Below are 12,723 nucleotides of genomic sequence, written 5' to 3'. Positions count from 1 at the left end.
GATGTATAACAAGGGGTGATTTAGAAATAAAACCTTTGCCACATTGTAAACATGTAAACGGCTTCTCCCCTGTGTGAATCATCTGATGTCGAACAACATTTAATTTCTGAGAAAAACATTTCCCACATTCTGAACATGAAAATGGCTTCTCTCCCGAATGAGTTCCTTGATGTCGAATAAGATGTAGCTTCGTACTAAAACATTTCCCGCATTCCGCACATAAAAATGGCTTCTCCCCTGTGTGAGTTTTTTGATGTCTATGAAGATCTGATTTCTGAGTAAAACTTTTCTCACATTCTGAACATGAAAATGGCCTCTTCCCTGAATGAGTTCCTTGATGCCGATTAAGATGTTGCTTCTGGCCAAAACATTTCCCGCATTCTGCACATGAAAATGGTTTCTCCCCAGTGTGAGTTTTTTTATGTCTATGAAGATCTGATTTCTGCGTAAAACTTTTGCTACATTCTGTACATGAAAATGGCTTCTCTCCTGTGTGAGAAATTTTACGTTTCATGATACGCGATTTAACCGCTATATTTTTCCCAGCTTCAGAATCTGCAGACATCAAATATCTAGAGCTCCAGGCACCATCATCTGCCAAGAATAAAGCCTTAAATTATATTTATATTTTATAACATTTCTCTAAAATCGTGAATTCAAATTCCACAGCACGCAGCAAAATTACAGCAGTTTTGTGAGAAGTATTTTAATACGCAGTGGGGGCTGTCTGCCCTATCTAGGCCCCACCCTTAAAGGGGTATTCCCCCCAAGAGCTAAAAAATGAAATGCTCCCAATCCTAGGCTGTTCTTACTCACCAAGTCCCCCTGTGTATTTTGAGACGTCTTCCATCTTTCTAGCTGCTACCGTTCCCGAGTTACAAGTTTTTCTAAAAGATGTTCTATATTCAAGATAGGAAACTACATTTCCCATCATGCAATGCTTCTGCCTGATGATGGCGATGTAGCAGAGCTGAGATGATGGTGGGGATAGTGAGGTAGCAGAGCTGAGATGGCGATGTAGCAGAGCTGAGAGAGCAATGGAGATGTAGCAGAGCTGAGATAGCGATGTAGCAAAGCTGAGAGCGATGGTGATGTAGCAGAGCTGAGAGAGCAATGGCGATGTAGCAGAGCTGAGATAGCGATGGCGATGTAGCAGAGCTGAGATGGCGATGTAGCAGAGCTGAGATGGCGATGTAGCAGAGCTGAGAGAGCGATGGCGATGTAGCAGAGCTGAGAGAGCGATGGCGATGTAGCAGAGCTGAGAGAGCGATGGCGATGTAGCAGAGCTGAGAGAGCGATGGCGATGTAGCAGAGCTGAGAGAGCGATGGCGATGTAGCAGAGCTGAGAGAGCGATGGCGATGTAGCAGAGCTGAGAGAGCGATGGCGATGTAGCAGAGCTGAGAGAGCGATGGCGATGTAGCAGAGCTGAGAGAGCGATGGCGATGTAGCAGAGCTGAGATGGCGATGGGTGGCCCGGTGCTCTACTGGGGGGAGGGGGGGGGGGCGGCTACAGTCACCGAGTGAGCTGCGGGGGGGAGGGTTAGTTACGGGCAGGTGGGTGAGCGCCCGCTGCCGTGGGCTCTACTGAGGGGGGGGGGGACCGCGGGCGGACACCAAGAGATCGTGCTGGGGGAGGGGGGGAACTGCACTCACGGGGCGGTTGGCGGCTGCGGGCTGGGAGATCGTGCACTCTGGGGCTGGATACGGGGCTGCATACTCACCAGGTGAGCTCTGAGCGGGGGGCTAGAGCGGGGGCTGCACTCACAGGAGCTCGGGGGCGAGTGGCGGACGAATGCCGCCACAGGGTCTACTGAGGGAGGGATGCGCTGCAGAGGCGGGAGATCGTGCGCCCGGGAGGTGGTGGGGCTGCACACTCACTGGGTGAGCGGGCAGGCACCGGGAGATCACGCGCGGGGGGGGGGGGGGGGGGCTGCACAGGAGCTCCGGGTGGAGGGGATACAGGTTGTGGGGCAGATGAGCTCCAGGGCGAGGGGAGGGGGGCACACAGTGGGGTGAGCTTGGGAGGGGGGGTTACACTCTGCTGTCAGAGAGGGTGACAGTGCTCAACAGCAGCTGTCAGTGTCCTCCCTCACTTCAGTGGACTGGGTTAGAAGCACTAACCTGGCCCATTGAAGAGACTGAGGACACGTGATGGCATCTAGGACCTGCCTCTACTTCCTGTGTTTTGTCTCTGCATTATTTAGGCCCCACCCCCATTTCCTGTGTTTTATATTGGTCTCCCTGTTGCTAGAGGCTGGCCACCTCAAACAACAGGCACATATTACAGGGAAATGAGAAACCAAGTGGCCAAGACTTTTTTTCTAGGGTAAATAGTAATTTTTTTATTTGTTATTTATGACATCGCCTTTACAAGGGAGTAAGGTTAGTTGGTAAAGAATAGTAACAGCATATATATGTATATGTAGTCCTGTCTATTACCTGCTGATGGGAGGGGCCGCTGATCCTCCAGCATCACATCCTTGTACTGATCCTTGTGTCCTTCTACATACTCCCACTCCTCCATGGAGAAATAGACCGCCACGTCCTGACACCTTATAGGAACCTGACACACACAATGATCACACAGTCATCCCCCCCCCCCCCCCCTCCAGTGGTGTTACTGTACAATGTCCCAGCAGCCACAGTCTCACCTCTCCACTCAGCAGCTCCACCATCTTGTTGGTGACTTCTAGGATCTTCTCTTCCTCCATTTCCTCATGTATCAGGGGCCCCGGGATTGGGCTCAGGGTTCTTCCCCATCCTTCACACCCAGGGGCCCCACAGCGCCCACTAGAGGACTTCTTCACTACTGTGTAATCCTGTGTATGGAGAGACACATTACTATCACTCCATCCATTCCCAGAATCCCTCACCTCTCCAGTCCTATCCATCTGTTATTCCATAGATAAGAATGATGTCATGATGACATCACTCCCAGAATCCCTCACCTCTCCAGTCCTATCCATCTGTTATTCCATAGATAAGAATGATGTCATGATGACATCACTCCCAGAATCCCTCACCTCTCCAGTCCTATCCATCTGTTATTCCATAGATAAGAATGATGTCATGATGACATCACTCCCAGAATCCTTTACCTCTCCAGTCCTATCCATCTGTTATTCCATAGATAAGAATGATGTCATGATGACATCACTCCCAGAATCCTTTACCTCTCCAGTCCTATCCATCTGTTATTCCATAGATAAGAATGATGTCATGATGACATCACTCCCAGAATCCCTCACCTCCCCAGTAAGCAGGAAGAGTATGTGTAGGGTGAGGGTTATTATCCTCTCGGCCATCTTGTCTCTGTCTCTCTCCATGGTTGATGGGTCGGTCTCTTATATAGAAGATATCAGCAGAGGATCCTGGAGTGTTGGGAGATGAATGGAGAGAAGATGAGACAATGTAATATATCTGGTGTCTCCAGTATAATATAACTTTATTGATCTGTCACAGTGAACAGTAACTTTATGTTCCAGGAAACAGAAAAAAAACATGAAGAAATATTCTCATCTCCCCCAACATGATATCAGCCCAGATGAGAGGAAACAGCACAGATCGGCCGCCTGTGATCAGCAAAAACAGAAGAAACAACAACACTTTGTACCTACAAAGCCCAGTCCTGAAGGGGTTAATCCTCCCACTGTCCCCCAGCTCCTTCCCTCCACCTGCAGAGCTGTACAGGAGCCGTGTGCTTCCCCTGTGCTTACAGGACCTGCCATGATGTCACAGTCATGTGATCAGTCACATGGTCATGCTCGGTGTACACTACAGAGGAAACATGGATATTACACTAAATGTATTACGACTAATGGTTATAGGGGAATGAGAGGGGGAAACAACTGTGATTGTAATAAGACACAACCCTTCTTACCGTTCATTAACCCCTTATCTGAGACAATTTAAATTTTTGCGCTTTCGTGTTTTTCTCGTGTTTAAAAGGCTACGCGCTTGTATTTTTTCACCTACAGACCCACATGAGCCCTTTGTTTGGTGCCACTAATTGTACTTTGCAATGGCAAAAATTTCTATGCGCTGTAAAATTAAAAATAAAATACTTATTTATGGTGCGTTTACACGAAACGATAATTGGCCCGATCGTACGATTAACGATGTCGGAGTAACAATTTTTTTTCCATAACGATCAGCATTTAGACGGTACGATATATCGTACGGAAAAATTGTTTTGCTATCGTTTTGCGATCGTGTGCCCGCAGCCCGGCCCATCGCCCGCCCCCCCGCTCATCCGCAGCCCTGCCCCTGCCCGCCCCCCCGCTCATCCGCAGCCCCCTGCGCCGGCTCGATCGCCACCCCCGCCACCGCTCCGGTCGCCCCCGCCGCGAGCATACGTTACCTGCTCCGCGCAGCAGGTCTTCCAACATCCCCGGCTCAACTCTTCAGTGCACTGATTGGCTGAAGAGGAGCCGTTTGAAATTCCCGGCTCCCCTCTTCAGCCAATCAGTGCACTGGAGAGCAGAGTCGGGGATGTCGGAAGACCTGCCGCGCGGAGCAGGTGACGTATGCCCGCGGGCCGGCGGGGGCCATCGTAGGGGGGGGGGGGGGGCGATCGGAGCGGCGGCAGGGGTGGCGATCAGAGCGGCGGGGGTGGCGTTCGAGCCGGCGCAGGGGGCTGCGGATGAGCGGGGGGCCAGGCGGGGCTGCGGGCGGCTGGAGTATCGCGCGACGACTGTTTACTCGGAACGATCGGCGAATTTTTTGCGAGCGACGATTTGATGACATGTTGAACGAGCAAAACGAACGATTTCTCGTTCGTTGTTTGATCATTCGCTGCATTTACACGTACGATTATCGTTCGAATTCGATCATTATCGCGCAAATTCGCACGTTAATTGTTACGTGTAAATGCAGCATTAGTTACTAGGGGCATCCATGGGGGGGAGGGGAGTTTTACTGGGGGCATACCGGAGGGGGCAGGGGTTAACTTCAATACTAGGGGCATCCTGGAGCGTAAAGGGGATGTCCATGGCCACTTTCTTTCAGAGACAACAGGATTCTTGTCTCGAGTTCAGGTGCGGTTTGCAATTAAGCTCCATTCACTTCAATGGAACTGAACAGCAAAACCCCACCCAAGCTGGAGACAAGAGTGGGGCTGTCTCTGCAAGAAAGTGGCCATGTTTTTGTAGCGCTGGATAACTACAATAACTACAATACTAGGAGCATCCTGGAAGGGGCAGGGGTTATATACAATACTGCGGTTAACTATAATACTGGGGCATCCTGGCAGTGGAGGAGTTAAAGTGACTGTACCACCAGGCCCAGGCTGAAGCACTGGAGGCGGGCCGACCCACCCCCAGTGGGAAGAAACCCCAGCCCTTCCATGACGTGACTCTATTAGAATCAATGGAACCCTATCATAGAGGGGCGGGTGTTTCCTCCCACTAAGGGTGGGTCGGCCCGCCTCCAGTGCTTCAGCCTGGGCCTGGTGGTACAGTCACTTTAACAATAATACTAAGGGCATCCTAGAGGGGGGCCTTAAAACTATATAGGGGCACAGAGGGGCTTAAATACTTTATGTGCTGGAGCAAGTAACCTAAAATGTTTCTCTCGTAGATTCTGGAGGGAGAACTCGTGGCCAGGAGAAGTCTTCAAGACAGCCCGGCCTGGTTGGAATGGAAAAATGAAGGCACCCCACGTGAGTCACTGGATGTAATTGCACTGATCTCATGCTGTGTAATTCAATACAACTAAATTGCTATTACTAAATTGCTAATTACTAACTGTTCCACTGGAGTTAATTTGCTAGCTTACATTAGACTAAGGTACAGACGTTCCTGTGTTGGGTTTTTGGTTTACCCAACTTTACTTGAACATTGCTCAGCTCACTTGCCGCTCTGCTCAACTGTAGCTGAAGCTTAGAGGGAACATTGGGCACAATGGTAGTTGCCCCCCAAAAATTGCACCAAAATCACCGTGCACTGGGCTGCGATGATGGAGACTAGAGAGGAGAGAATCATTTCAAAATTTTAACGCAAACTTTGTGAACCGAACAAAACAAATTTAAACGTATCTGTCAGCGCTCCCCCGCTGTCCTCTTCTGTGTTTTTAGCCGCACGCTCAGCCAACTACTATCCACGGTTCTGTCCATTCTCAGTTAGGGTGGGTTCACACTACGGAATCTGCGCAGTGTAGTTCCGACGGATTCCATCACTTGTACCCACTCGTGGTGGCACACATCTCCGCCCGTCCCATAGACACTATTCTATGGGAAAGGATGCTGGTTGACCTCAGGGAGATCAACCAAAACACCGCAGGGACACCATCACGTGTCTCGATGTCAGTGTATTCTAGAACATTGCCCCCTGGGAAATAAAATATGCAAAAGAACACTGCAGAGACACCATCACATGTCTCTATGTCAGTGAACTACCTTGACCTTGAGGTCAACCAATTTCCTTTTGCATGCACTTACTAGTCATTGCTCCCACTAGCCAGAATCCTACTCCACATTGATGAGGGGCAAATACCCTAAAACAGCTGTCTGTGGATGGATACCTTGCTTGGTTGGTTTCCTTGATTGGAGACATTCCTTGGCTTGGTTGTTCCTTCCCGGAGGAAGGTCTGGCTAGTTCACCGACATTGAGATGTGACAGGGTCTCTGCAGTGTTCTTTTGCATATTTGACTATTCTATGGGAGGCCAAATTCCGCTGTCCAACAAAAGAAATGACATGTCAATTCTTTCGGCGGAAGGCGGAATTCGCCCTCCCATAGAGTGATTTCTATGAGACAGACAGAGATGTGCGCTGCCACAAGCGGGTACGAGCAACGGAATCTGCCGGAACTTCTCCACGCATATTCCATAGCGTGAACCCACCCTTAGTCAGTGATGAGCTGAGCAGAGAGTCAGAGCCCACTCAGCCAAGCACTGATGATAGTGACTGGCTGAGCCCGCTCAGCCAATCACTAGCCGCGCTGCTGTCCCTCAGGTAGTGACTGCCTGAGCGCGCAGCTGAAGACAAGGAAGGGGACACTGGGGGAACAGGAACAGGTGAATAACCTTTTTTTTTTTTGCAAATATTATTAAGAAATTCAGCAAAAATTTACTTTGTCAACAAATTTTTGCAGTATTCGCTTCGCTCATCTCTAATGGAGACATCAAGAACTTCACTGCAACATGACAGGATCAGGTTTTAAAACTGGCTGCAGCCAACTTTATTATTCAATACAAAATGAACAACACATAAACTACACACATAGTGCACAGAATAAAGCCTGGGCTCTAACATTTAGTCACCCTGACATCCTACCTAGTAGTATAACACCGACCCCTCATGTGTCCAACAGACCTGAGCGCTGCATAGACCTACAGGGCTACAGGGTCCATCTCTCCGCATGTCCCCCTAGCACGCCTGTCACTCCAGACTGGGGGGGCTTCACCCTGTCTCTTAGGTGGTTCTCACTGACATCAAATAGCTTTAGGCCAGAGTGGAGTCTCCCCTCCAGTGGTGTAAGACTGTCTCTTTAAGCTGCACAATGCCACAGAATGTAAACACGAAAGTGAGTTTCTGGGCTGTGGCTATTTGATAACAAGAAGTAAAATATTTCTCACATTCTGAACATAAATATGACTTTTACCTTAAGTGAAATTTTAAATGTTTAACAAAAGTTTTATGGTTAGAAAAACATTTCACACACTCTGGGCATGAAAATGGCTTCTCTTTTGTGTGAGTTATGTGATGTCTAAGAAGATTTGATTTCTGAGTAAAACATTTGCCACACTCTGAACATAAAAATGGCCTCTTTCCTGTGTGATCCATTTGATGTTCAACAAGTAATGACTTTCTAGAAAAACATTTCCCACATTCTAAGCATGGAAATGGCTTCTCCCCTGTGTGTGTTCTTTGATGTATAACAAGGGGTGATTTAGAAATAAAACCTTTGCCACATTCTAAACATGTAAACGGCTTCTCCCCTGTGTGAATCATCTGATGTCGAACAACATGTAATTTCTGAGTAAAACATTTCCCACATTCTGAACATGAGAATGGTTTCTCTCCTGTGTGAATCAGTTGATGTCTATTAAGATCTGATTTCTGAGTAAAATTTTTGTTACAATCGGAACATGAAAATGGTTTCTCCCCTGTGTGAGTTATTTGATGTCTATGAAGATCTGATTTCCGAAAAAAACTTTTCTCACATTCTGAACATGAAAATGGCTTCTCTCCTGAATGAGTTCGTTGATGTCGAAGAAGATGTTGCTTGTGAACAAAACATTTCCCACATTCTGCACATAAAAAAGGCTTCTCTCCTGTTTGAGATATTTTATGTGATTTAGCAGTTATATTTTTACCATATTCTAAATATGAAGATGGTTTCTCCTCTCTCTGAGCTCTGTGATGTATAAAATCCCCAGAGTCATTTATATTTTGCCACATATTCTGTGATGAATCAGAAGACAGAATCTGCTTAAAGGAATCAAAGGAAAGTTCTTCTTCACTGTAAAGGGCTGAGGGTATATCCGGGATAATGGCTCGCTCTCTGTATGTGTCTTGTGTTATATAAAGATCGGCAGCTTCAGAATCTTGAGACATCAGATATCCAGAGCTCCAGGTACCGTCATCTGCCAAGAATAAATAATGATATTTTATAACATTTGTTTAAATATGTAAATTCAAATTCCACAACACAAAGCAAAATTACAGTGGTTTTCAAAGTAATATAAATGCAGCAGGGGCTGTCTGCACCATCTAGGCCCCACCCATCACTTCCTGTGTTTTGTCTCTGCACCATTTAGACCCCACCCTTCAGTTCCTGTTTTCTGTCTCTGCACCATCTAGGCCCCACCCTTCACTTCCTGTGTTCTGTCTCTGCACCATCTAGGCCCCACCCTTCACTTCCTGTGTTCTGTCTCTGCACTATTTAGGCCCCATTCCAATTTCCTGCGTTTTTTCTTAGTCTTTCTATTGCTAGACACTGGATACCTCAAATAACAGGCACTGGACAACATATTACAGGGAACTGAGAAACCAAAAGGCCAAGACTTTTTCTTTTCTAGGGTAAGGACTAATGTTTGCTAACTTTAAGTAGTTTACATTTATTTTTTATTCATGACATTACCTATACAAGGGAGTGTGTGTGTGTGTATATATATATATATATATATATAGAGAGAGAGAGAGAGAGAGAGAGAGAGAGAGAGAGAGAGAGAGAGAGAGAGAGAGAATGAATGATGTCTATTACCTGCTGATGGGAGGGGCTGCTGATCCTCCAGCATCACATCCTTGTACTGATCCTTGTGTCCTTCTACATACTCCCACTCCTCCATGGAGAAATAGACCGCCACGTCCTGACACCTTATAGGAACCTGACACACACAATGATCACACAGTCATCCCCCCCACCCCTCCAGTGGTGTTACTGTATAATGTCCCAGCATTCCCAGCAGCTACAGTCTCACCTCTCCACTCAGCAGCTCCACCATCTTGTTGGTGACTTCTAGGATCTTCTCTTCCTCCATTTCCTCATGTATCAGGGGCCCCGGGATTGGGCTCAGGGTTCTTCCCCATCCTTCACACCCAGGGGCCCCACAGCGCCCACTAGAGGACTTCTTCACTACTGTGTAATCCTGTGTATGGAGAGACACATTACTATCACTCCATCCATTCCCAGAATCCCTCACCTCCCCAGTCCTATCCATCTGTTATTCCATAGATAAGAATGATGTCATGATGACATCACTCCCAGAATCCCTCACCTCTCCAGTCCTATCCATCTGTTATTCCATAGATAAGAATGATGTCATGATGACATCACTCCCAGAATCCCTCACCTCTCCAGTCCTATCCATCTGTTATTCTATAGATAAGAATGATGTCATGATGACATCACTCCCAGAATCCCTCACCTCCCCAGTAAGCAGGAAGAGTATGTGTAGGGTGAGGGTTATTATCCTCTCGGCCATCTTGTCTCTGTCTCTCTCCATGGTTGATGGGTCGGTCTCTTATATAGAAGATATCAGCAGAGGATCCTGGAGTATTGGGAGATGAATAGAAAGAAGATGAGACGATGAGATGTAACATATATATTTAGAATATAAGGTTATTGATCGCTCTCAGTAATGCCAGAATTGTATTTTAAAGTCACATCCCAGATATCACGGAAGAAAAAGTGATCAGCCTCATGTACACCAATATGTAATAAAAAAAACTAACTGCAGATCATTGCCCTCACTTTTTTTTTTATATAAAAATTAAATTTTTTATCTGATAAAAACTGTATGAATCTTGTATTGCAATAATCACATGGTGACCTGTCGGTTTTACTAAAAATTAAATAAATAAATTAAAAAAACACCCTGCAAAAAATCTTTTCTCTGTCTCAGTTTCATTCTTTTTGTTTTAGCTCTCTCTTTCATAGGGTAAAATGCAGCAGCCAAGAGAACTGCTCCTGAATGCAAAGACAGAACAGGGGGAGGGGGATGGATGAATGGAAAAAGTTCTGGCTCTTTTGTGATGCCTCAATGCTAGAGAATTATAAAAAAAAAAAGAAAACAAGAAAAAAAAAAAACAACTTTATCGTTAAGGATGATTGAAGTCCGGTCATGAAGGGGTTAATCCTCCGTCTGTTCCCTGAACCACACATTCCTCCACCTGCAGAGCTGTACAGGAGCCGTGTGCTTACCCTGAGTGTACAGGACCTGCCATGATGTCACAGTCATGTGATCAGTCACATGGAGGAGGAGTCACATGATCGGGGCTGCTGCTCAGTTTACACAATAGAGGTGTGCGGGCAACAATCCACAATAACTTAGATATTACACATAAGGGTCCTATTAGACGAAGCGATTTTTAACCGATAAACGATCACAATTTATGATGTTTATCGTTCACCTGAAATTGTTCACATATTACATTATCGTTACTACAATCGTTAACTCCATCTGATCCCAGCAAATGAAGGAACGATGTGCAATTACACTGAACGATTAGTGAACGAATGCGGAACTACAGCCAACGAATGTGGAAATACGGCAAATGAATAGCGAACAATTAACGATGATTAGAGGGTCAAACCTAAATCAACGATCAATGACACACAAATGATTTTTCGATCGTTGCCTGCAATTACACAGGACGATTATCGTTTAAATTCAAACGATATAACGATTTTCTGCTCAGTAATTAACTGTATGCCAAGCATGTTGCTTGGAGGTGTTCATTTTTAAATAAACCTAAAGATATTGGAGGAGATTCATGGCGCTGTCTTATAGTAAGATTCTCTCTGTTGCCAATAGCAACCAGTCACAGCTCAGCTGTCACTTCTCATATTGCATAGTTGTCACTTTTGGCAGGACTGTCCCGATTTTTAACTGATAGCACCAGCAAATTACTGTCCCGGGTATGTCCTGGGAAGCCCCTCCCCCAAGACGGCCTCCTATACCTTTTACTATAAGCACTTCTAATCAGCCCCGCTCAGGCAGACACACTTCTGGCCTCAGGCCGTAGTATGATGGCGGTCACCCAGCTTTCCAGTATCATATACTCAGTATGATGGAGGTCACCCAGCTTTCCAGTATCTTGTACTCAGTATGATGGAGGTCACCCAGCTTTCCAGTATCATATACTCAGTATGATGGAGGTCACCCAGCTTTCCAGTATCTTGTACTCAGTATGATGGGGGTCACCCAGCTTTCCAGTATCTTGTACTTAATATGATAGAGGTCACCCAGCTTTCCAGTATCATATACTCAGTATGATGGGGGTCACCCAGCTTTCCAGTATCATATACTCAGTATGATGGAGGTCACCCAGCTTTCCAGTATCATATACTCAGTATGATGGAGGTCACCCAGCTTTCCAGTATCTTGTACTCAGTATGATGGAGGTCACCCAGCTTTCCAGTATCTTGTACTTAATATGATAGAGGTCACCCAGCTTTCCAGTATCATATACTCAGTATGATGGGGGTCACTCAGCTTTCCAGTATCTTGTGCTTAGTATGATGGAGGTCACCAAGTTTTCCGGTATCATGTACTCAGTATAAGAGAAACAGATCACTGATCTTAGGGAGACCAGCCAAAGATAACCCTGCCAGCTGCTGGTTAAAGCACTCAATGTAGTGAAATCCTAGGTGCATTGCTCCCTAGAAAACATGAATATGCAAAAAAAGAGCCCGTGGAGCCTTATTTAAGAGTCTCATCACATAGGACTAGCCAGATAGGGAAACCACCAAATTAATTGGCCCTATGAGTCAATGTAATGACAAAGGAAAAACCAAGGGCAGGTAACCATCCACATACAGCTGTTTCGGGGTGTGGCCCCTCATCAGTGTGGAGCAGGATTCTGGCTAGGTGGGAGCAATGCCTAGTAGAGCCATAAGAGAAACAGATCGCTGATCTCAGGGAGACCAGCCAAACGACAACACTGCCGGCTGCTAGTTAAAGCGCTCAATGCAGTGAAGTCCTAGGTGCTGGTCCTGGGAAACATGAATATGCCAAAAATAGACCATGGAGTCTTAAAGTCATTATGATGCAGGTCACCCAGCTTTCCCAGCATCTTATACTCAATTTAATGTGGGTCACCCAGCTCTGATGAGGTCACCCAGCTCTGATGAGTATTGATTTTATTTAAATTTTATGAGGGGAGGGGGGTAACTAACAGAGTAGATGCCTAGGGGGTTGCTGCCTGCTTTGGGAGGGGAACTAAGAGGGGATTACATACAGTAGGGCCCCCACTACATTAGGGGATACTACATCGGG

At 46.4% G+C, this 12,723-nt stretch overlaps 3 protein-coding genes across 7 annotated transcripts in view; 1 reads left to right on the top strand and 2 right to left on the bottom strand.

Annotated features, from left to right (window-relative positions):
* Positions 1–12,723, bottom strand: part of LOC138786713 (zinc finger protein 585A-like) — a 73,934-nt gene that overhangs the window by 52,242 nt on the left and 8,969 nt on the right. For 2 of the 3 annotated variants that reach the window (XM_069963713.1, XM_069963712.1), the window contains exons 1-3: positions 3,250–3,382; positions 2,653–2,820; positions 2,441–2,564 (exon numbers count right to left, since the gene is read on the bottom strand). The exons of the other annotated variant lie outside the window; for it this stretch is intronic. In XM_069963713.1, coding sequence (XP_069819814.1) covers positions 2,441–2,564; positions 2,653–2,820; positions 3,250–3,327 — 370 coding nt within the window. In that variant the 5' untranslated portion in view covers positions 3,328–3,382. Of the gene's footprint in view, positions 1–2,440; positions 2,565–2,652; positions 2,821–3,249; positions 3,383–12,723 lie in introns of those variants that run through there. 3 annotated transcript variants of the gene reach the window in all.
* DDX4 (DEAD-box helicase 4) overlaps positions 5,614–12,723 on the top strand; it is an 88,637-nt gene continuing 81,527 nt past the window's right edge. The window contains exon 1 of the mRNA XM_069963700.1: positions 5,614–5,660. The gene's annotated coding sequence lies outside the window, so the exon portion shown is untranslated. The remainder of the gene's footprint in view (positions 5,661–12,723) is intronic.
* Positions 7,150–12,723, bottom strand: part of LOC138786767 (zinc finger protein OZF-like) — a 419,299-nt gene continuing 413,725 nt past the window's right edge. For 2 of the 3 annotated variants that reach the window (XM_069963807.1, XM_069963806.1), the window contains exons 2-5: positions 9,871–9,993; positions 9,424–9,591; positions 9,207–9,330; positions 7,150–8,586 (exon numbers count right to left, since the gene is read on the bottom strand). In XM_069963807.1, the coding sequence (XP_069819908.1) occupies positions 7,598–8,586; positions 9,207–9,330; positions 9,424–9,591; positions 9,871–9,948 (1,359 nt within the window). In that variant the 5' untranslated portion in view covers positions 9,949–9,993 and the 3' untranslated portion in view covers positions 7,150–7,597. Of the gene's footprint in view, positions 8,587–9,206; positions 9,331–9,423; positions 9,592–9,870; positions 9,994–10,536; positions 10,636–12,723 lie in introns of those variants that run through there. The other variant, XM_069963805.1, reaches the window with a different exon arrangement.

Source organism: Dendropsophus ebraccatus, chromosome 3 (assembly GCF_027789765.1).
Source record: "Dendropsophus ebraccatus isolate aDenEbr1 chromosome 3, aDenEbr1.pat, whole genome shotgun sequence".
NCBI lineage: Eukaryota > Metazoa > Chordata > Amphibia > Anura > Hylidae > Dendropsophus > Dendropsophus ebraccatus.
This window is presented reverse-complemented; position numbering and strand designations above follow the sequence as displayed.